The 25,621-nt window shown below is 37.3% G+C and overlaps 1 protein-coding gene across 3 annotated transcripts in view; it reads left to right on the forward strand.

Annotated features, from left to right (window-relative positions):
- The window catches only part of LOC149570023 (putative sucrose-phosphatase 2), a 178,185-nt gene that overhangs the window by 10,102 nt on the left and 142,462 nt on the right, over positions 1–25,621 (forward strand). For all 3 annotated transcript variants that reach the window (XM_089822683.1, XM_089822685.1, XM_089822684.1), the window contains exon 3: positions 12,370–12,471. In XM_089822683.1, coding sequence (XP_089678809.1) covers positions 12,370–12,471 — 102 coding nt within the window. The remainder of the gene's footprint in view (positions 1–12,369; positions 12,472–25,621) is intronic.

The raw sequence follows: 25,621 nt of genomic DNA on the forward strand, positions 1-25,621 counted from the left end.
TCCTTTCGATTACTTATCTGTGACAGTAACTCAAGATTAGAAATATATTTATATTTGATATTCATGTAAATGTAAACAAATCACAAATCTATCCAGGTGTAAAATTATGATAACAATGATTTTAACACAATTCAATCTTACCTCATAAATAAAATGATAGTACCTATTTCCAATAATCATAGGAATGCATAGCTTATCTCTGTCTGATGCATATCCAACATCACGAGAGAGGTGAACATTGTCAGGGGCTTAACCACCCAACCTCGGACCACAATATATCCCCACATGATCTCTAACGAGAAAGGCCCTCCCTACCTGGAATTGACAGGGAACATCTTACCATCCATTGGGCATCATGATATATAATACGCCATATGACTTGGCAGCAGGAGAACGTCATAACAGGCATATGCATGAGCTATTAATTAATTCATATTAAACAATAAATATTGAAATGTCTTAACTATTTCTGGTTCAAATTATTATGGATTCCTCTCCTTCACCTTGTCACCCATTTTCTTGGCTACACAGCCGGGTGGATCCCAGGTGTTAGGAATCCTTAGAACAACCAGGTTTGTCAATCAAACATGCATCCAACATTTCATTAACTGTGATTACATAATTATTTCTCTAAAGATCTCTAAATTGAAAGACTAATTAATTAACTCCACCCTATTGCCTGTGAGTTCCATGGTGTTCGGATTTACGATAACATTTTCATCTTTGTATGGTTTGAATAAAAGTATAACATTCTAAGTCAAATTTAATTGCTCTCAACTTACATTGCATTACTATCTCTTATATGCACGATTGATACACTCATATGAATAAAGTATCATCTATGATTTAAGATTAGCTTCCAAGAACTAGAAATCTATTACTGCCCATCATGGTTTAGTCTGTGATTAAATTAGTTCCAGTACGTTGGATTTGCTTTACATTTCTTCACCTTAACATGCATCATTGCTGATGAATTAGTGTTTTGATTTTCAAGATCTCCATTGCAAATATATAACTGGATGTACCTGATTCTGAGATGGTTAATTTTTACATTTGTCATGAATTATATCAAGCTACAGAATGAATCTATTTACTATCCCATGAATGAAAACACATATATCTTGTTATGGGTTCATTATCTCAATCTTAGTTTTTCAATTTATAATAGGTTATATTTGATTTACTAGAGTAGATAACATTCTTTAAAAGGGAAATAAATAATTACACATTCGAGCAATATGGGAAAACGCTTGAATTATCATATGTTAATGGTAATGATAATAAAGTAAGTAGACGACAGACTGGTACATAAGCTCCATAATTAAAGACTGGAATATTCATACTTCAAGTCGAAGGTATATGGAAAAATGATTTGCTGGTATAAAAATGCAGTATCTTATATTTTGTACGGCTTTCCTTTCTCATAATAGACTGTCGACCCAAAAGCAGACATGATAACAAGAAAAGTATAATTAAAAGAAAACGATTATAAGAAATGGGTAATGTTACTCGACTCTCTCTCAATCCAACCTGGGAAGAGTCTGCACTTGGTGTAAACTGTCAACCTTGGCTCAGTGGTTGAAATACAATCGATATAACTTTCCTAGCAGATTACGAGCAGGGCCAAACTTAACCTCTGCAATACGGCTAACATAGAATCATGGGTTGCCAAGAAAAGAAGGACAATGATGGATACAGATGCAGGATGCCAGAAACAAGATGAAGCTCAGCGATATGGAAGGTGTACTCCCAGTATTTCCCCCTAGAATTCGAGAGGCACACACCAATATACAAACCCAACCATGGCTCTAAAAAGTTGAAATTGAGACTTCTTGGTTACACACGTTATCAAGAAAACTATACGTTTTCCCAAACATTTAATTCAATGAAAGTCAATTAAAAACAAGAACACAAGTAGGAAGGTTACAATCGATTCAAATTTCCAAGCATTTAATCGATTAACAAGGAAAACATAAAAGAATGGAAAAGAGAAAAAGGAGTTGAAAAATAATGTTATAATAATTGTTAAATTATTATATGTACAAGCAACATCAAGTTATTAATTATTAAATTATAATAGCGCTAAATCATTTTTATATTTAAATGCACATAATTAAATTTTAATTAAAATAATATGATGAAAGGTAAATTAAAGTCTTTTGGGTTACTTTATATATTTTAACCCAATTATTCTAATTAAATTATTTATTTAAATAACTCATGTGATTCCATTGATGTACCCTGTTTTCAAATCGCTAGGTCCTCTACCAGTTTGCTCAATGATGATGATGCCCTGCATAATTTTTTTTTGACAATGCTTCCACCCCTTCGACTGCTTCTTGCAAAGAATTTCTCCGTAGTTAAATTATAAATTATTTTATCATAGATAATCATAACAGTTAACCCTTCATCTTAATTCTATGAATTTGTGATTAACAATCAACTAACATATCATCTTCACTTGAAAACATAACAACCAACCATCTTACCATTTCACCAAATTATATCAAATTAAACTGCCATCTGGCTTCATACGAACCTCAACGGCTATATTTCAAGCTAGGTCAGAAATTGGGATGTAACACTTCTTGACTACTTTCGATTTAAAACACTGATCATAACAGTTAGGTTCCTTTTTTTTGCTCTGTCTTGCCACTCAAATAGGCACCTTTGTTTGTAATTTCAAGAAATGGAGTGGTAAACAACAAAAAGTTCAATCATAACATGGCTCTATTTTTATATAGAAGGCAGCTTGGCCCTAATTCTATCACAAGGACTTCAAAGACATTTTCTTGAAGTTGTGTTGCAACAATGCTTGGACTTAAGCTTTCATACAAAAACAAATGGATTAGTGGGGAAGAAGTGAGGGCATATCATATATAATGAAAAGATAAAACTTGGTTTAGTTTAAAATACTTTAACATCTAGTTTAATATTTAAACTTACCTCCCTAGAAAATAAAATAATAAAGAATTTGTGAGATTAGAACCATGAAGACAGATTGACGTAAGGGAGACATCAGAACACAACTTGCACCCTTGAAAATTTAATGCAATCAGTTTAACAAGGAACTCCAAATCTAGACACAGGGGCTGGATAATTGCAGCCTTTGAACATAAACTTGGGAACCCGACACAGATAAATTAATTTTAATTTTAGATTAACCAAAAGAGCCTTATATCATGAAGTACCTAATTAGATTTGGAGGGGTTGATTAGATAAAACTAGGATTATCACAACATGAGAACTTAGAATTATCAATATCTAATCATTCAAGGAAGGACCTGATTAAGATCAAACTAGGGTTGAAGACAAAAAATAGACTTTTGATATCTTGTGCATAACAAAGTAGAACAAGCTGCATTTGATCATTGACAATAGAAGCCAAAAGAACATTGTCAAGATGTAGTCAAGTGCCTTAGTCTTTCCATTGAAGCACATCTGAAGCTATACTCTTTGAGATAGCTGTAACGAGTTAAGGATATTCATGTAAGATGTTAATATAATATTAAGTTTGTAGTTAAACCTATGTAGGACATAGTCCTTGTGATGTTGTATTTGCTAGAAGTTTGTGACATTGTACTTGCAAGGACCTATGTCTATAGAAAGGATGGTGTCTATTAGGCCAAACCAAAGGGGTGGACAATGCACATTAACAATTGCTACTTCAATCATTTGGTTTCTTTACCAAAGCCCAAGGTGGCCTTGATGTTTGCCAAATCATGCTGCAAAGTTATTTTGTACACACAAAACTGCGTGCTTCTCATGATCTTTCTGAAGGCACCTTGCAAAAAAGAAAGCACACATTGGTAGTGCACAAGGTCACATGAACACTATCACAATAGCAACAACTTGACAAGAAACTTTACCAGTATAGGTATTTCTTTGAGGAACAAAAAGATCGTCCTCCTCATTGTGTGATAGCGATTCAGTCTTGATTCCCCCTTCGTAATAGTCCTTTGTACTATAATTTTCAGTTGGGAGAATGATAAAATTTAACAATAAATCCAAGAGCTAATTGATCAAGGCAAGATCAGGCCCAACTCTTCTGCATGCAACAACCCTATAGTTCTTGCACAAAAGAAAGATGACACATGGCATCTTCACATTAACTATTGTGGACTTAATAAGATCACAATGAAGAACTAGCATCCCTTGTTGCTCATTGATTATTGACTTATTGTGCAGTGCACAGTTCCTCATCAAGATCAACATTTAATCAAGATATCATTAGGTTCAATTCCATCCTAAAGATGTTTGGAAGGCAACATTTAAAAAGCCAAGTGATTGTATAAATGGATGATGATGCCTTAAGGCTTGACTAGTATGCTAACAATATTCATGTACTTGATGAATGACACCTTGCAACCCTTCACCAACTTTTCCATCATTTCTAATGTAGGTTTCTTTTTGAGTTCTCACTTATTTCTTGGTTGCTCAATCAAATCATGTATGCCAAAGTAACATTATTATGGAGACTTATTCAACACCTTTGAGGAGCTCAAGCAACACATTTGGGTAGTGCTTCTTTTGGCAATGTTTGACATTGCACATCCTTTTCAGATTCAAAACAGTACATTGGACTATACATTCAACACAAAATTCACATAGCATGGGCACCTAGTTGCGTGTCACTTAAAAAATTTCAATGACACGATTCAGTGATACTCCTCTTATGAAAAGGAATTGTTTATCATTGTTGAAGCTGTCAAGTAGTGGTCTCATTACATTGTAGCTGAGGACACTCATTCATTTTGTTAATAACCCATTTCAATTTGTGCATCCACAAAGCCATTTGGAGAATGTACACCACATGAAGTGGATGAAATACTTGTGGTAGTTCCATCTAGTGATTGAGCACAAAAAGGAGAAAGAGAATACTGTGCAGTTTGTCTCAGCCAATTTTCTAGTTACAACATTATCATAGTGTTGGCCTTGCATGGCCACAATTTCTGACTAAGAAACTCTCTACTCAACATATCCAAACTTCACACAAATCTACACCATGCTTTTACAAGGTAAATAGGTTGGAAAATTCCATTTTTCTAACATTTTTTATCTTAAAATTGTGTATCTCTATTTTTTGGGTGGCACACCTCTCCAAAGAATCATATGGAGGCACACTATTGCAAAATAATTGGACACTTCAATATTACTGCAACACTGCAATACCACTTCTATTAGCCCCTTATTCATGCAAAAATTGAACACTAGTTTTGCATTCTCTATTGCACCATCAAGCTCACAAACATGAAGCTAGGTCTCCACACACCTTTGGCAGTACTGCAAAGGCCTTGGGAATATATTAGCATTGTAGATTTCTTATGAAAAAACAGTAGAATGATTCAATGTCTTTTTGCTGTGCTAGAGACAATGTGTAATGTTCCGTGGTCTCGTGTGCCTAATGGCCAGGTACTCGTTGGTCCCATGTGCCTGATGGCCAGGTGCCTGTTGGTGTCGTGTGCCTAATGGCCAGGTACCTGTTGGTTCCGTGTGCTTGATGGCTAGCTACCCATTGGTCTCGTGTGCCTGATAGGCAGTTACCTGATGGTTGTACAGTATAGCTGAATGGAGTGAACAACGATGTATAGATTGTTTGGGTGGGTCGTACAGTATCTTGGAATGGATTACAAACGATGGTGTTGATTGGCCGTACGGTATGGTGATGGTGCAATACGTACAGAGATGGCTGTACGTTATGGTAATGTTGTAGCATGGGTAGAGATGACAGAGTACATGTTGTGGTTGATTATGAGGTGAGTGATGTGGGGACAACGTCAGCTTATACTATAGATCAGCACAGTGTTGAGGTTCACTTTGTGGACAATCCTTTGTTCAAGATGGATGCAACATTGTCTTATGACAATTCGCTTTTTGAGGTTGATGTTGATCACTCGCTCGAGTGGAGCTGGGTACAGTTTATACCATTCGTAGAGACAACTCATTTTCCTATAGCAGCAGTTGGTGATGTTCCTATATTCATAAATTATGATAAGGATGTGGCTACATCCATTGCAGTTGTAGGTGCATATGATACGGTTGGGATGAGTGCATCTATAGAGAGTAGTGAGAACCCACATGTCGTATTGGGTTCTCTTGTGGTTACACCCACTGCAGATGTTGGTGATGAGCTAGATGACAAGGGTTACATTCAAAGCTATGACAGTCAACGTTTGACTGAGGTGGGAACCTTTAATTGAGATTGCACAAGGAGTAGTACTCATCACTACTTCTCTAATACACACAGAGGTTTTGGTGAGGCATCAATGTGGACTGGTTTTGAGGTTGTACCATCCTTTGTGGGATGAGTATTTGCCCTTTGCATTAGATGGGATCAATGATTGCAAGTTGGATCATTTGTAGAGTCAGCACATCCATGGGAGCTTTGTAGAAGATAGAGATGGTGCTAGTGATATTTGCCACTTTCTGATGTTTTGATCTCCATAGTACGAGCAAATGTACATTTAGTGTGCTTTGGGTCCCTAGTGTTGACATGGTTAGCATTGAAGTTTGGTTGGGGCTTGTTGAGTGGCTTCACCATTTTGGGCTTGGTGAAATTGAGTTTAGAGTTGAGCAGCAAATTTTGAAGGATATTCTTCTTGGCAGACTTTTGTTCAGTGTTTGGGATCCTTCTAGTGCATTAGGATTTCAGATAGGGCTCGTAGAGGAGTTTTGGGATGTGTACATGATGTTGAGTACATATGGTTTTACTTTTGACTTTCATGTGCATGATTTTTTCCAGGTGCACAATTTAGTTGCACGTGTCAGATAGTGTGTATGGTGACTCACTTTGCACAGTTTTTGGAAGCAAGCTTTGTCAGCTTACCGAGTTGCTTCCCTTTGAGATGTCCACTCCTATGATATCTACAGTCAAATTTGCTTCAGTTTGGCAGTGTTATATCCCAAATTTTGACCTAATTTTAAATTTATATATAGCCGTTAGATTGAATAGATTTTCTTTCATAATCATGTGAAGAAGGTAGTTAAATATGTCTGTTGTGTTCATTATGTTAACTGTTCAATGAAGATGGTCGTTATCCATTATTTGTCGTGTAATGTTTAGCAATTGCTTGATTTTGGAATTATGGCTAGTAATTAAATTTCTCTTATATATTAAATGTTATTATGAAATTATTATGGAACTTGTTAGTATCGTGGAAATATTGCACGGGTGATTGCAGGAGAAGATAAAAGGGGGAAGCATTGCTAAACAGGATCAACGGAATGGGATACTAGCTTAGTCTAATTATCAGGTTGACCGGTATGACCTTAAATTTCCTTGGTAAGGACCTAGCGACTTGAACATCAGGATACAATCGATGGACCCACATGAGCTGTAAAATAAACATTTAAAACATAAATAAATTTAATTAAAAATAATATGTGCCTCAAATGGTTTTTGATTGATTTTTTCCACCACATCATTATAATGTATACCTATGTACGTACACATAGATATAGGAATAAATTGACACCATAATATTATTTTTATAAATAATATGATGCCACCTCATAAGTATATCTACATGCAAGTAGATAGATATAAATTATAATTATCCTCGATTCAAAAACTTCAATCTTTTTCCATATTTATTCATTTCTTCTTGCTAAAATCGAAATGAACACTTGGCACATTTTATTGGCAATCAAGAGCCAAGTCTCTTCTTGGTAAGTTATGGCTTCTTGGAAGCCAAAGAGACTTTCGAATACCTTTTATTATGAAGCTAAGAGAGAGACGGAAGACATATATATATATCAGCCGACTTCCTTTCCATACCACCCGATTTCTTTTTATTGCACCCGACTTCCTTTCCATACCATTCGACTTCTTCTTTTTAGCATCTGTCTCCTTTCTATATTACAGAGGCCTCTGTAGATATCATACGATATCTCTGCATTTTACCATTGTTAAACATTGCAATTCTCTTCCATGTTTTTGTCTTTTTATTGAGATTTTTTTGAAAACATGATTATCAATCACATTGAGTTTGCGCCTGGAGATTTATCCCGTGGAAGAGCTGAATCATTAGCTTCTAGCAAGACTCCATTCTTTTTCTAGATTCTACTAGGTTATGTGGTTATCCATATTCCAAGCATTGTAATTTGTTTCATTATTAGTTGTTACTGCATTCTGATTTATATAGCAATAAGCTACAGTTTTATATTAAGTTGCAAATCATCTTGCTCAAGTATCATCGGTTAGACCCTCTCTAGGAAAGAGTTGTTTATGACAAATAAAAGCCAAGTATCCATAACATGATATCCTAATTTATTTATGCCACTGAAAGTTAGAATCAAATGATATTTTTCTGCAAGTCTTTTAAGAACACATTTTTCAAATCACAGATTGTGATGAGCTGGAAACATATAATATTCATGTATCAGTTGAGGATCAACGGACAGAGCCGATTGCTCTGAGATTCGAGCACCTAGGACTCACTGACTGTATAACTATGGAAAAGGTGAAGAGGTGAGATGGAATCTGCAATGACATGGAAATAAAAGTCAGACATGACACAACAAATCTAAATTAATTTCATTTAATAGCTCATGCTTGCTCATACTATTGTTCCCTTGTTGTCAAGTTGAGTGGTGGTGATCGGGTCATTGAACCCATTAGAAAACCTTGGCCAAGGTCATTTAAGGCATGTTTGCCATCTATGATCACTTGATGTCAGTAGAGCTAGTTATTCAGACATGTCTGTCCATAACTGTGCGGACATTCTAAACACCGAAATGCTCAGGTGGCTGGACTAAAAGTATCCCAAGCCTGATCCTGGGGTAGGGAGGGCCTTTCTATTCAATAGATTGTGTGGGGATAAATATAGTCCGAGGTTGGGAGGTTAAGCCTAAGTCAATGCTTCTCCTCTTATCGAAAGCCGAGGCTTGCACAACCAATTAAGGACTCACTAGATACCTCTGGTATGTTCTTTTTTCTTTTTCATGTTAAGCATTAATTTTACTTATATGTATGGAAAGATAGTAAATCGCTATTACAATTAATTTAGTTGTTACAGTTGATCATTGTTTCAGTTAATTATTATTATAGTTATTGTAGTGGATCATTGTTACAATTAATTTAGTTAATTGTTATTGTAGTTATTATAGTTGATCATTGTTACAGTTAATTCAGTTAATCGTTATTATAGTTATTACAGTTGATCATTGTTACAGTTATTTCAGTTAATCGTTATTATAGTTAATACAGTTGATCATTGTTACAGTTAATTCAGTTCAGCTTTGTTATTTCAGTTAATCGTTGGTAGTTAAAAGTAGTTAATGTCCCATGAAAAGGAATTCAGTATATTTGTTCAATAATTAGTTGAGGAAAACTCTATCTACATCGATTTTATTTTTGTTATGAAAATTCATTTGTTACAAGCAGGTTGAATTAGTTGTATTAGTGATGATATTACATGAGCTGGTTGGTGATCACAGGGACATTACTCAGTTTTAACTGTGGGATCCGGGTGGACTGATGTGTTATTTCTTTCTGAGATTGCTTGAGGACAAACAATTTTAGGGAGGGCAGATTGTAATGTCCCCATTTTGAGAAGGCATCAGATTTAATGGATTTAGCCTATTACTAGGTCCTTGTAGGCTAATATTGGTGATTAGAGGACCTTTTTGTGAGTTTGGGCTCCATTTTGAGGGACTTACTATTTATTGTAAGTCACGAGAGTTGGTTATTATTTATAGTAGTGCATAGTGGTGACGCCTTGGGTTAGACTATCTTAGTTTGTTTATAGAGCTTTGCCAATAAGAGAATAATGAAGGTTATTAATTAAGTTTGACTTAATTAAATAACTTTATAAGTTTATTGTTCTAATTGAATGGTGTGTTGAAGAGGGCTCTTTAGTTAAAAGTGTGCACAAGAAGACTCTAGCCATTGAAATTATAATGGAGTTATTATATTTAAAAGTTGAATATGCTTCCAAATGCAAAATTATAATATAAGTGAAAGGTGTGAGCATGAAGCCTTTTAAGTGAAAGGTGTGAAGGAGAAGCTTTTTGGATTGAAATATTATAAAAGCAAGGCTTTGAGATGAATTCATTGATTCTATTACCTCTTGTTATTTTAATTTTATGAATTTGGAGAAACTTGAAGGGGTTGAGCGTTTGGAAATCGGAGGAGTCTGATTCCTCCATTAATTTGCAGTTCGAGCTGGCAAGAGAGCCGGTGAATTTTGATTGAGTTATTATTTTATTTGTTATCAAATTGATGCTGTTGTATATCAATTTGATACTTCGTCTGGTCTGAAATTGGCATCCAAGAGAAGGGTTTTAATGAGAAACCCACTGTAGTAGCTGAAGATTATTGGAAGGTATTTTCTATATTGCTGGGTGCACCAATATTACTGATTCATATTTATTGTTATTGCCGCTGGAGGGCAGATTTGTGGGTTGCGATCATCACTTTCGGGCAGCATTGGAGATCACTACTGGAGTGATTTGTTTGGGGTTTAACATAGAGATTCATAGCACCGTCAATTCTGGACTAGCTGCATTTCATATCTAAGGTTGCTGTCTGCTGGTTTGGAAGTGGGATTTTATCTACCTCTGCTACAACATTCTCAATGAGAAATATAGGTTCTAAAAATTGTTGTTCACCTATAACCTATGATTTGAATCATTCCATATGTCATTGCAATTGAAATAATAAGCAAGCATCTGTTGTAAATCGAATTGCATATCATTGAGTAGTTTGAGTTTCATATTATTGTGTGAGCATTCCTTTATATTATTTGAAAATCTATAAAAAGCATGTACTCTCAAAAATAGAGCAAAATTATAAAACTTTAAAACAAAAAAAAAAGATTTCTTCAACATAGTTTCAACATGAGCTTGAAGGCTCATTATAGAATCATGGAGTCTCTCTCTCTGTATGTATATATATATATATATAAATTGTCTTATCTATTAAGATATGATGATTTTTCTAGATGACATCTTCATGAAGCAGTAGCTTGAAGGATTGATGGTGATAAGGACTGTTAATATTGTAATATATTTAGAGTATATTGGAGAACTAAAGTGATCAACTACTTTTAAAATATAACAACTAGTCATCTATTCATGAGCTCTAGAGTTAAGTCGACTAAGTCATAAGATAACAAGCAATCAATCTTGATATATTTCAAAGACTGCTAACAACAAATTATAATCCATATATCAATATTCCCACAAGGGCGAATAATTGTATTAAACCATAAAAGTTAACCAAGTTGATCAACAATCTTCCATAATTGCTGATCAAGAAGGACAAAACCTTGAAACCAACACCTCAGACCCACGAGCACAAAACTCCAACAGGGACACCGAGCCCAAGGGGCACAAGAGACACACATCTAATTTGGGTCTGGCACAAGGTCCATGAGCACTCCTAGCTCAATGAGGGTCTGACAGCTGGATTGACATTGACACCATTATCTTCATCTCCATCAGCAACTATTTGGCACAATGCACTTCTTGGCCAGCAATTCCTTTCAACTCCTCCAACCGTTATGCTGAACGACGACTCCTATCGACTCTCATCCCCAGTTTACTCCAGTTAACTCCGAGCGCTATTCTTGTGAGATTCGAACTGTGTAGTTATACTGAATGATGATTACTTCAGACTCCCGTGCGTAATATACACCATCTAGCTTGATTGAAATTCACGTGATTCAAATTTTGAACCTTCCTATCACAAGGGCTCGCAGCTACCGATGTGTTATGAGCTCATGCTCTCAATTGAATATGCACAGCAATCTTTTGCTAAAATGTTCTACATGTTCAACTGTGCTTAGGTTGAATGTGATTTCGTCTTCCACTGTATATTTACATATTCTGGCCATCATTAAGACAGAATTGTCCCTTGAATTATTTGGGATGTGAATTTACTGCTTTGTTTAAACCATAGATTGCTTTTCAAGTTAGAGATCACCTATCTCTTCAGTATACTAATAGTTGTTCATATACTTGTGACTTAATATGTGAAAGTAGGATGGTAATTATAGCCCCATCTTAATGTACATGCATAATTTCTTACTCATAATGCATATCATATATGTCATCATTTATTAGTTAGTTATAAAGCATTACAATTGTTCGTATGACTGGCCTTTTAAGCTTTTGTATGAAATCAATTACAACTTTTTATATAATATTGCATTTTTCTAATTTATTAAATGACTGTCCTTTCTAACTTACATATTTCAGTGGTTACTACTCTTCCTATAATTTTATGCAATTCTAATCTATATTCTCTTAATACTTATTTCTATTTAAATGAATGGCATTACATGAAACAAGGAAAATGGAAGCAATTTGACAACTTCTATAGAAAATAAAAATGTGTTCCAACTTGTGCTTCCAATATGTGTCTAGGAAGAATCAGAACAACGGCCACACAAAGTTAGCTTTTATTTGAACAAAGAGGAAGCACCAAAAGTTCAAGAACATCTATTGTCCAGATTGCAAAGAAGACAGGTTTGTATTTTTACTTCTCCATTGTCACTAACATCTTAAAGTTTTCTTTAACATAAAGAAGGAAGCTTTTCTTGAATTAAGCCCATTGATTTCTCTTGTTGGTTGCATGATATTTTTTGGTTTAACATGTTGCTTGATGTACATTTTAAATGCAGGTATGTGTGTGAAATGTTTGACATCTTGGTTGGCTTCTATTCCTTATACTTAAAAAAAAAAATAGTGACAATCACTTAAGTATAAACTAGGTAGGTTCTCCTGCTATCAGATGAAATGCTTAAAATTAAATATCACGTTACACTTTCATTTGTACTATTAATGCATTCATTACTCATAAACGTTTACTTATTGTTTATCTATTCATAGCTTAAGGGATATAAATTTGTGGGGATCCTGCTCAGTCGTACATAAAGTGTCAAGGAAAACTAAGATAAACCTTTTACACTCCAAAAACATACATAGAGGGAAAGGATCAATCAAGAGCATATGTGAATAAGTTTTCTCCTATAGGTTTCAATAGATTTGATAGGATATTGCTAGTAACAAACTGTTGGCTTTGTTTTGTCATTGATGTCAAACATAGTTGCAGAAATAGCAACAACATTTGCGCTAAGAAATCGTACAAGGTTTGCTAAAAGAACTCATACAAGGTTTGCACAAAGGAAGTCAACGCAATGATGTTTGCAGACATTGGTTTTGGAACAAGCACAAATCGTAATTCTAAACTAGACAATGACTCTTAAACTTCTATTGCAATGCCTCGCCAAGGAACCCTTGGAAACATAGGGTCAAATATGCACTTTGGTTTTTGAAACATAAAGATATAACATCATCCTCAAGTGCATTAATAACCAATAAGCATGAGCAAAGATGAACGACAATGATCCTCAAAGGATCATGCACAAGCAGAAACTAAAATCACAACCAAAGGTTCCATTACAATTCACAAGACAAGCATGGTCGATCTAAGTCACATTCAAGTCACCCTAGGAGTGTTTGGACTTCATCCATGAACTTCATGGGTCGAGATTGGACCATCGTCAACGGTTGCCAATCGAGGAGACAAGTTCATCCTCAATTCAATCCAATTACAAGCTTCATTTTAAGCCCAATATAAGAAAAGTGATTACAGTTATACCATACAGGATTGTAAAACTAACTGCGAATATTTGGGAAGGATCCAAGGGAAAAAGGGCATCCAAATACAAAATTACTTTTTGGACAGACTTTGGGGAAGTGCCACTATCTCGAATGCACTAAAAGGTATATGCTAAAACAGAGGACAAATGCACTACTTTGTATCTCATATGTGCTATACTGGCTTTCGTATGCGCTAATCTGCACCTTATATGTGCTATCCTATACCTCATATGCGTTGAAACAACAAAGAAGTGCGCTATTCTGTATTGCATATGCGCTATTTTGGGAGGCATATGTGCTACACTGCTCCGGATTACATAAACATAATTAAAACTACTCTAAAAGGGATTTTCTAAGCCTGATAACAAGGTAGTCTTGCCAACACCAATTTATGGCTGAAATTACAAGGTTTTCTCCACTTCAGTGAGTATTGGATAAACAAATCAAGGCAATAATTACTCAATAGCAACATCAATGACATAGTAGAAACTAGTTAAATAGTACAAACATCAAATGAATACATATCACTGAAAAGAGATAAATGGATAGAAAGGAGCATTCAATGCTCAAAATCTCTCTTTGGAAGTGTCCACCATCTGTACCCCAATGTCCACTAATGGAATAGTGCAATGCCACACTTCCGCTTGGAGAACCCTCAGGTCCACTCCACTATGATCATGGAGATAGTACCCAACCACAAACACAAGGTACACTCACACATGCAAGAATGGCTAACATACACCAATCAAATGCATAGCTTAGGGAATAGGTAAAAAGGTTCCGATGCAACTCATATACATAGATATAGTAAGGTGCAAGTACAAAGGGCTACTACTTGGACCTATTAAGGTTAAGGCTATAGTACATGGACTCAAGGTGGAGTGTCATAACTTGGATCATGATAGCTCAAGTAGAATCAAATCTTTAGGTCTACACCCCTCGTTATTTCATCAGCATAGCAGTAGAAGACTAGGGAGGGTCGTTACACTTGCTCTTTGGGAAGCCCCATAATGAAATCTATTGAGATGCTATCCCATTTTTTGTTAGGGATTGGTAACAGTTGAAGCAGTCCTAGAGGCAAGGTGTGCTCGGATTTATTTTTCGAGCAAGTGGATTATTCCTGCATGTACTACAGTATATCATTCTTAAGGTTATTCCAAGAGAAGCTTTCTTGGATTTGTTTGTAGGTCTTCAGGTATCCCAACTGTTCTGCCAAGGGTGAGTCGTGCATTTCTTTAGAATTCTTTCTTTCATCTTGATTCAACTCTTGTAGTAAATGATGTCATCATCCACCTTGCATTTGTCATCCTGCACTTGACCATCCATTAACTATCATGTGAACGTATTCTTGGAGTATTCAATCAACAAATGTGCCTTCCAATCAACTAAAATCTAAGATAGAGAACATATGTAAGGTCTTCTTGATAGGGCATCAACTACCACATTATTCTTGCCCTTCAGATGCTCAATACCAAAGTCAAATGCTTGAATTTTGCTCACCCACTTTTGTTGCTATTCATTCAAATCTTTTTGCTCTAAGTTATCCTAGGCTGTTGTGGTTTGTCAACACAACAAATTTTTCTCCAACAAGGTACTGCCGAAACTTTGTTAGTAGGTGCATGATGGCGAGCATCTCCTTGTTGTAAATGGAGTGCAACCGCTCCACTCTCGAGAGCTTCAAACTCTCGGACGCAATGGGGTGACAATCTCACATCAACACTACCTCAATCCCTTTGCCCAATGTGTCGCACTCCAAGATGAAGGGGTGAGTGAAGTCTAGTAGCACCAAAAGAGGACAAGAACTCATGACTTCCTTCACCTTGTCAAAGGTGTGTTGTGCCTGCTCATCCCAATAGAAAAATCTTTTCTGTGTTAATTCTATTAGTGATGCAGTTGTGAAATCCCTTCATAGACCTTTTGTAATAACTGCACACTCCAAAGAATCCACGAAGCTTTGAGAGAGTCTTGTGTGGCGACTAGTCTAGAATGGTTTGAATCTTTACATGATGTACTTGAACCCCTCAAGCATCGATAAAGTGTCTCAAGTACAAATCTCTGTCATTCCAAACTCACATTTGGACCTCTTGGCAAACAGTGATTGTGATTCCACGATTCCTTGTACTTCGCCTAAATGCCTTAGATGTTCCTCCCATGCCTTGATGTAGATGAGTATATCATCGAAGAACACCAATAGGAACTTGTGTAGTTTCTTGTTCAATGCGATTTATGCAAGACTAGAAGGTGGCTGAAGCATTGGTCAAAACGGCATGACCAAGAACTTGTAGTGCCTGTAATAGCAACAGAAAGCTACCCTCTCTACGTCTTTCTCCCTCATGCAGATCTAATACTAGCCAGAGTGGAGGTCTATTGAGAAATAGACCGTGCTATGTAATTCATCCAACAACTTGTTGAACCTGGGGATTAGGTACCTATTTTTGGTAGTCTTTTTTTTCCATGCACAGTAGTCCATGCACATTCAGAAAAACCCATCTTTCTTGTTTACCAACACTATTGTCAACGTGAAGGGGCTAGAGCTGGGCCCAATCCATCCTTTGTGAAGGAGTTCCTGAATTATCTTCACTATTTCATCCTTGAACTTCGTAGGATGGCGGTAGGGTGCGGTGATGAAAGGCTTGGTTCCTTCCTCCAACTCAATATTGTGCTCAAAGCCACGGTTCAGAGGTATGTTAGGTGGGATGTCAATGAAGACCTTGCTATGCTTATCTAACACTGCCTGAAGCTCCTCAACTTGGTTGTAATTCTGCTGCCCTTGTATAGACCTATTGAGACCAAGCAATGTATTGCCTAGACTACATCATTATGTCTAAAGATTGCCGCTGTTTGTTTTTCCGAGATTTGCTTCGGGCCGCCTTTCAACATTCCCCTCAACACTACCTTTTTGCCATCCATTTCAAAGTTCAAAGGATAACAACAACCTCTGGAAACTCTATGTGTACTCATTAAGTCTCCATCCATTGGATGCCCAATATGACCTCCATGTCGTCTAGGTCTACAACAAATAAGTCATCTGTCATTACATGGTTCCCTATGGTAATTCTCAGTTGTAGAACCAAATCGGTAGTTGACAAGAGATTTCTACTCGCCACCTTGACTTGGAACCCTTTGTGTGCCTTTGTATGCAAGCCCCTTCAGTTCATGAGTGATGAGTTGATGGATGTGGCCCCATCGTCAAGCATGACCATGACCCGCTGTCCTTGGAGTGTACCCCAGACTTAAAATATAGTGCACCTTGGACTACTGGCAAGTGCTGTGATTATGCCTCCTCACCGTACTGGCATGGTGATTCTCTCCGCACGGTTTATGCTTACTTCCTTGGAAGTTTGCTGATCATCTTCTCCATGTTCAATTTCCTTATGCTCCTCACTATTAGCTATCATCTCAATGTAATGAAATTTTTCTTTGCCTAAGCACAAAGTTTCCTCCTCTTGAGCTCTTGTTTGGTGGCCTCATCCAATGATGGCTTCTTTGGATGGGGCTTGTTGTCTTTCTCCTTCGGAGCGAGGGGTGGCTTGGGATGTGAGTAAAATCTGGAGGAATAAGAAGAGGATGCTGCCATGTCATGCACCTTTCTTATTGCTTCGGTGAACATGATGGGGTTGAATCCTTTCACCTAATCTTTTTGAGGTTCCATCAACCCATCTATGAACAACACAATCAATCGCCTCGTAAGCAATATGGATAATCTTTGAAATTGTGTAATATAATTGTTGACCGATCTGAATTGCTTCAGTGGCGCCAACTCCTTAAAATTAAGTTTCAGGTCTTTCCTGTCGAAGCGATCTATTTCAAAAGAATATCTAATACAAGTCTTATATGTACCAATGTATGCGAGGGAAACCATATATTTTATTGATTACCTAAAACAATAAGTACATCATTCATGTACCAATGTTCTTAAATAGAACACAGTTGGTAAGGAAGACTAATCAACACATCCCCTCACTACCTAACTACCGAACCCCAATACTAATTATCTTTAATTATATCAAAGTATTAAAGTATTATTACGCTCTACATTTACAAACCCCCCCCCCCCCCAAAAAAAAAAAAAAAAAAAAGAAAAAAGAAAAAAAGAACTCTTCCAGACGACTCCCAACAAAACCAAAAAGAAAGTATACTTCAAGAAGTAGGGTGGAAGGACGTCCCTAGACAGGACGCTCGATGGGGAATATGTTGTAACTCCTGTTCTACAGTCATGTGCTTAGCTCGAACTCCTTGAAGTAGACGCAATGCATCCATTCTATCCTTTTCTATGCCTGCCAATTTGGCTTCCAAGGTTGTTTTCTCAGCCTGCTGTTCCACCTCCTTTTGCCTTGTCAATTCCTTTTCTTCTTCTAGCCACCTTGTTAAGTCCTTTTCCTGTTGCAGTCCCAGGAAGGTGCCTCAAAATGCTTCCTCCATCCGGTTCAGTGACTGTATGAGTGGTGGCTGCTCAAGTGTTGTGGGAATAGTTTGTCCAGTTCACCAAATTACTGCTGCCTAATCATGCCCGACTCCACTCTACATTAGTAAATTCTAGTGCGTATAGCAATCTCTTTGCATAAATGCCACTAGTGACTTTACTGTTCTGATGATGGCTTCTAAATTCTGTCCTTGAGCCTATTTTATGATCGCTTTAGTAGCCTACACTATGTCTCGCAACTTTGAGGAAGTTTTCAGCTTTTTCCCCAAATGAAGGTACTGCCATTCCTGCTCCGATTGGTGCTAATGGCTCCTTGTGAGTTTCCACACTATCCTCTATCTCAATTTCCAAGGGAGTTGGTGAAGAGGGAGATATCATCTCAAATTTGCCCAACAAACTATCTACCTCTGCTAACATCCATGCATCCTCATCTTGTGCTACTGGCGTAATTGTACTTGTTTTCTCCGTGGACTTCTCACCTTGTACCACCTTCTTGCTAGTAGGTTGAACTAACAGGGCAATTGGTTGAGCCACCTCAATACCTTCTGGTGTCGCCAATCTAACACTATGTGAAGCTTTCCTGTGGCCCTGAAGATCTATCATCTTAGTGTTAGGCAACTCGCTTGGAGAGACGAGTTTCACTAGAATGGAAATGTGTTTCACACCCCATATAGGAAGTAGCTGTTCACCTCCTTGCATCCCCTCTTCTATGCCTGCCTGCTCAATATGGACTCCTTCTACAACCTCCATATTCCCTTCCGTACTAGCACCAAGAATCTCCGTACCAGGCATACAAACTTCTTCAAAACTGGCAACAGTGCGGCCTCCCTCCTCCGATGTGTGACCTCCTTCCACCGTACGACCTTCTTACTCCATAGACGGTCCCCTTCCTACAGGCTCTTCTCCATAGGATCCAACAATGTATGGTTATCTCCAGTTGGCCCCCGATGGACCTCTGCGAATTCTGAAACCGCCTGTGGTAATGGTCCTCCATCTGGCGTTAGGAATGTAACTTCACCAGGTGTGCCCTTGAGATGGCTTAGCCAAAATTCCTCTTTCTCTGATTCATCTAAAGATGATACTCTTGTAGTGGTTTCTTCTCCATCTGATCTCTCATCTTGTCCATCTGTTGTTTTTGCTTAAACAAACATGTTAGGTATTGCCATTTGCCTTAATTTCTTTTTTTGGGTTCTCCCCCTCCAGGTCCCATTTCAAAGATATTAGGATGGAACCAGTGTGCCATGGCTGGTTTATAGGGTTCCACTGTGCTAGCTAGAACGAATGTCCCCCTATGCTTTGGGGCTAATCGTGTTCGAACTGCTTCCAAGAATAATGCTATGGCATGATGGGCTATGTAGAAAGCTTTATGTTTTAATGGCAAAAATCCCCTCAACCTTTCTGATAGAGCTTGCGCCCAATTGTAAACCCTTCCCATATTCAGTCCATTGACTATGGGTAACATCTAGATACTAATATTAGGTGTGTGGCTCCCACCAGTCAGTTTGCTCTTTACCAGGTCTACAATGCACCTCCATTCATCATTCACTATGAATATTTTCTTTAGTCTCCGACTGTTATTCTTACCCAAAATGCTGTCCCATTCTTGTTTTGTAAGATCCTTCCTGCACATCAGTCCTAGCCATTTCTTCTTTTCCTCCGTTTTCATCTTGGTCAGCGTCTTTGTTACATCATGCCCCTTGATAGGAACCCCAAAAACTTTATTTATCTCTATTGGAGAATATGAGATAGTGAGGGTTTGCTAAAAATATTGAATAACATATTTATGCCCTTTCTTGTCATATTCAGCCACCATCGTTCTTAGCACAGGGTCAAATTCCTTTAAATCAAAGATAGGCATAAAAATTATTCTATCTACCTTTGCTTTTCTTAATGCTTCCTTGAGTACATGGGATCTCCTTGTGATATCCCTATCCTGATATAGGTTAAAAACAAATAATTTTAAGTAATTATAAAGAAAGATTTGAGAAATAAATAATAAATAAATAAAGAACATTTTTCGCTGAATAATTAAATATTATAATATATTATTATATTATAATATAATAATAAATATCAAATGTAAATTATTAAGAATACAAACATCTTATTCGAATAAGTAAAAATGTTATATAAACTAACTATAATCTAAAATTATACAACATAAGCCAAAAGTCACGACCATACATCCAATATAAAGGAGGGATGGAAAAGGAAAAGTGGAATAGATATGAGATCCAAAAGGAGAGATCAAAAAAGAAATTGAACTAAAGATAGCATTGAATATCACAAGTATATTTACACATCATCATCTGTAGCATGATACCGGCCAAGAAGGCAATATTTTACGCAGGCATATATTAGAAAGGTGATAGGGATACAAGCAAGAGTTGAATAACACGCAAATCTTTCCAGCATCACAATACAAGAGACATTGAACAGAGTTGAGACCAATGAGGACGTCCACCTCAGAAGGAAGAATAGAATGAATCGTAGCTATAAATTCTGAGACAAATGATGAAGTAAGACGGGGACATAATTTAGAAATTGATAATAGTGTCACCTAGGTTCCCATAGTCCAAGATTTCTTCACAAGAGGAGAGCTTTCAGATGGAAAGGATATGCCACACAAGCTAGAGAAATGGGAGGAATATAAGATGTGAAACACATCAATTTGCCAACATAGACAGAACTTCGAACCTAACAAATAAACATCTAAATGATAAGGAGGCATTCAGGATAAAGCACCGAAGATTAACATTGAGCAAAGACCAAACAATATACCAACGTGGACGACAAATGGAATGACAATTACAAAATGATGGACATGCGTTAATATATAGTCTCTCATTCTGTGAAGAATATGTGGGAACAGAAGAAGCGAAGTTAGAACCAATTAAACACAGATATATAATAAACAATCATCATAGGAAACGTGGTAGTATGGACTACGTTCCACACACAACAAAATAAATCAATAACCAAGGGAATGTAAGATAAAGTCATCGAAGGTTAAAAGAGTGACATTGAAGCATGTAAATATGCACACGACCAATCAGATTATACAACACAGTGAATCAAGAACAAGGATGTATTAGGATTCATCAGTAAGATGCTTTGCATAGTGGAATGACACTAAGTTCCATTGCTATATATAAAGCAGCGAACCAAACAATACATAGAACGGACAAGATATGGAAAGAATACCAGCGCAAAGGAGAACATGATTAAAATAGATATCAGATATTTTGAGAGGGAGACATTCCAAACATGTCATAGAAAAAATGTAAAAGCAAGGTACAACAAAAAGATCGAATACCAATACGTCAACTAGTCAAGGTAATGTTCAAAATTTGTAAGGACCTGGGCTAATTACATTTCTAGTAGAAAGAGTTTGAGTCAAACAAATCATAAGAGGAATGGAATAATGAAGGAAAATATCAAGGTAATAATTAGCTGCTAGAAGGAGATCAAAATATTTGACAGTAAGCCATTAATTGAACAAGTAGAAGATGATATACTAATTGAAAAAAATATCACAGGAAAATGAATAACCAAAGCGCAGAGAAATGTTAATAATTCATTGAATAATAAACAGCAGAGAGTAAGTGGAAGAGTATAACTGATGTAAGGAAGGAAAGAGACTAAATGACTAAGGGAATAAAATATACTTATGAGAGTATTTATCAATACCAGATCAGAGAGAATTAGAGGTATGTTTCTATATCAAAGAGGAATTCACAATTAGAATTACAATAAGAACTTCATAGTTCTTGTAGGGATGATGAAGATTTTGATAGAGGACATTCATTTTGAATGTCGAGCTTATCTAGAGGAAAGCTCAGAGACTAGAGGGCATTCTAAGTCAAATGTCAGATTTCCAATTTGGAATCAAAAGAGGGATCTTTACAGGATCTATTAGAGGCAATATATATTTTAGTGGTCAAACATATGCATATGTCAGAGATAAGAGACTTGGTAGAGGTGGGATCTTTACCAAGTAGTGTTACCAGAGATCCCAAAGAGGCCTAAGGGAGAAGCTCTTTCTATGACAATTACCTAATCGAGATATAGTCTCACCAGAGGATGAGGTGATTGGAGAAAGGATCTCTCCCGAAGGATTAGGAAGGGTAGCTTGGGTAGTGTTTAGATTAGTTTTTTTACTTAAGTCTAATGTTGTTAATATGTTTTACATACGATTTGCGATATTGTACTGAAAAATGGTTGCAGGTTATAGCTTTCGAACCTATTTAGAAAACAGGGACATTACGCTTCTCTGCATTCTTCCACCATGTCTGACACTCACTCCCTGTTACACTTTCAAATGTAAAGTTGGCAGTCGTAATGTTTTCTGCATTCTTCACCTTGTCCTTTGTAGCCATTTTTTTCACCTGCAAAGTCTTGTTCCATTGGGAATCAACAACTTTCCCCTTGCTTGGGTTTCCAATGTTTGTTTTCATCATTTTATGCAGGTGCACCAACCTCCAGGTGGCTTTAATTTTCTGCTTATTCCAATTGTTTCTTGTCTCCACGTGTCCCTCAATGTATTCCTCGTACCATTTTTCCTGCCCTTCTTCATGATACCCCTCTAAACTCCCCCTTGGTGTGGCATTCTTATCGGCATTCTTAGGTACTTCCGTTGGTTGTAAGGACTCGTACACTTGCCTTCCTCTAGGCCCAACTGTCTTTCCTAAACCTTTCTTTTCCCCAACACTTGGTGTACTGCTTCCTTGCATGCCGCTACGTACTCCTGTCACATATACTCATCCTCTGTTGTTGGTCTCCTCCTTGCTTAGTGTCTTTCAGATGCAACACTATAAAATACTTCGTATGCAGGTCTGTCCACCATGTATGCCAACTCTCTTGCTTCCAACTTGTGAAATCTTTGTACGCTAGCCTGTTGACCACGTACGCCGGCCTCCTTACCTTGTACACAAGCTTCCACCACTCTTCCTTGTATGCCAGCCTTCTTACCTCGTACGCAAGTTTCCACCAACCCTCTCTGAGTTTCACGTATGTGAACTCTCCGCATGCGAGCCTTCTTAGCCCACACTTTCCATCTTGCACTTCGTACGCAAGTTCTCACTAACTCCCCACTTTGCATGCTAGTTCTAACTCATACACCCTTTGTTCTTCGCCATACGCTGGTTGCTCCTTCCCCTCTCACTCTAATTCAAACTTCTTGACCTCTAGCCTTGGTTCAGATGATATTTTGCTTCTGCCTCTAACTTGATGTGTATAAGGGGCTGATTTTAGGGTTTATTATTTGCCCCTTTATAATTTCTTCTAATTCCTTTTTTGTTTCTTTTTCATGACCTCTTTTTATGTCTATTGAATAAATAGATAAATCACCCTTTCTTTCTGTATAAGCTTTCAATTTAAACCCATTGACTAGGTCCTTCAGAGGGTTGTTATCTAAGGTAGACAACTTTACACCTCCATTATCTTGTATGGTCCCAACCATCTTATTTTGAACTTACCTGGTTTAATTTTATTTTTGCCATTATACTTGAGTACCAACTCCCCCTATTTAAAATTCATTCTTTTCAAATGTTTATCATGCCAAAATTTTTCATCTCCCGTGTGCCACTTCAATAGTCCATTGAGCCATAGTCCCCCTTTCATCCAGTTTTATTAAGGCATTTAGCCGTTCTTTTAAACTCTCCATATCCCCTAGCCTATGTTCAACTGCTATTCTTAGATTGGGTATTGCATATTCCACTGGCATCACGACCTCCTTCCCATAAATTAAGTGAAAGGGCGTCTACCTAGTGGTGGCCTTGTGAGTAGTCCTGAAAGCCCATAAAACTACTAGGAGCCTTTCCTCCCAATCTCCTTTTTCCACTCCACAAGTCTTATACAAAATGGTAACCAAAACCTTATTTGTGGCCTTTGCTTGACCATTGGCTCTAGGATAGTACGGGCTGGAAAAAGAATGAAAAAAATTGTACTCACTTGTCATTGTTCGAATTGCCTGGTTAATAATGTGCACTCCTTTGTCACTTGTTAATTGAAGAGTTAGGCTGAACCGAGTCACTATCTATTCATAGAGTAATTTAGCTATACTTATCGTCATATTGTCTCAAATCACCCTTGCTTCCACCCATTTAGTAAGGTACTCTGTCGCCACCACCATGTGTCTACATATGTGAGTGTTGCTGGTTGGTAGAGGGCCCACAAAGTCTATACCCCAATGCTTAAATAGCTCCAGTGGCTAGGAAATAGTGGCTTGAAGTCTTTTTTGAGTGGTTTTTCTGCCCTCTGACAAGTATCACAACTGAGGATCCATTCTCTGGCATCTGTGTGCAGTGTAGGCCACCAAAGTCCTACTAAGAGTATCTTTTGGGCTGTAGCATCCGGTCCCATATGCCCTCCTGCCAAGCCTTCATGGGACTCCCTGAGAACCCTAGGGATCTCCTCTATCACACATCTCCTTTGCACCTCATCTGGCCCCATTTTATACAATAGCCCATTAACCAACTGGAATGTCTTGCTCTTCAATACAATCTTTCTCCTTTTAGCCACTGGCATGTCCCTCGGAAAGGTAGCAGTTTATAGATATTGGCCAATACTTTCGTACCATTTTAGGAGTACGACAATTTGAAACAAGTGGGCGTTGGGAAAGTCTTCGTTTACCCAATTTCCAATAGGTTCTCTTGACTTTATTCTAGACAATTGGTTTGCAATCACATGACTTTTCTTTGGTTAGACTATAATCTTAAAGGTAAATTCTTGAAGGAGGATTAGTCACATGCTGACTCTTCCTTGGATAATAAATTTTGAAACCAGATACATAAGAGCTTGATGGTCTACAGAAAATGTAAAAGGAGTGGTCAATAAGTAATGTCTAAACTTTTGAATTGCATAGACCATATCTAGAGCTTCTATCTCCATGGTATTGTAATTCCGTTCAGCTTTTCAAAGTAACTTGCTAGCAAAATACATTGGTTGGTCCAATCCCTCCTTTCCCATTTGTGCCAGAGTGGCGCCTATTGCATAGTTTGATGCATCCACATGGACATGAAATTCCTTGTTCTAGTCTGGATATATGAGGATTGGGGCTCCTACCAGTCTCCTCTTCAATTCTAGAAAAGCCTCCTCTTTGTCCTTTCCCTTGGCAATTTTTTCCCCTTTTCACGTTAATTTCTCCAAGGGTAGGGATACTTCTGCAAACCCCTTTATAAATCTGCTATAGTATCCCACATGCCCTAGAAATGACTTGACACCTATCACATTTGTGGGAGCCTCCATGTGAATAATGACTGATTTTGTCATATACTCCATCTTTCACTACGAAGGTGGTTTTTAGTTTATTCTCCTCCGCAATGCTGATTTGGTTGCATCCCAAAAACCCGTCCATGGAGTACAACTCCTGTCCAACCAATTCTTCCAAGATACTATCCTTAAAGGGGATAGGGAAGGGGTCTTTTAGTAGTTACTGCATTTAGGTACTTGAAGTCCACACAAATCTGGATTTGATTTCCATCTTTTTTCAAGGATATAACTATTGACGACACCCACTCGCTGGTTTGTACCATGAATATTATGCCCGTCTCGAGCATCTCTGTAATCTCCTCTTGAACCTTAGCCGCA

The sequence above is a fragment of the Cupressus sempervirens genome, chromosome 3 (genome assembly GCF_028749045.1).
Source record: "Cupressus sempervirens isolate cs-2001-9-10 chromosome 3, ASM2874904v1, whole genome shotgun sequence".
Taxonomy (NCBI): domain Eukaryota; kingdom Viridiplantae; phylum Streptophyta; class Pinopsida; order Cupressales; family Cupressaceae; genus Cupressus; species Cupressus sempervirens.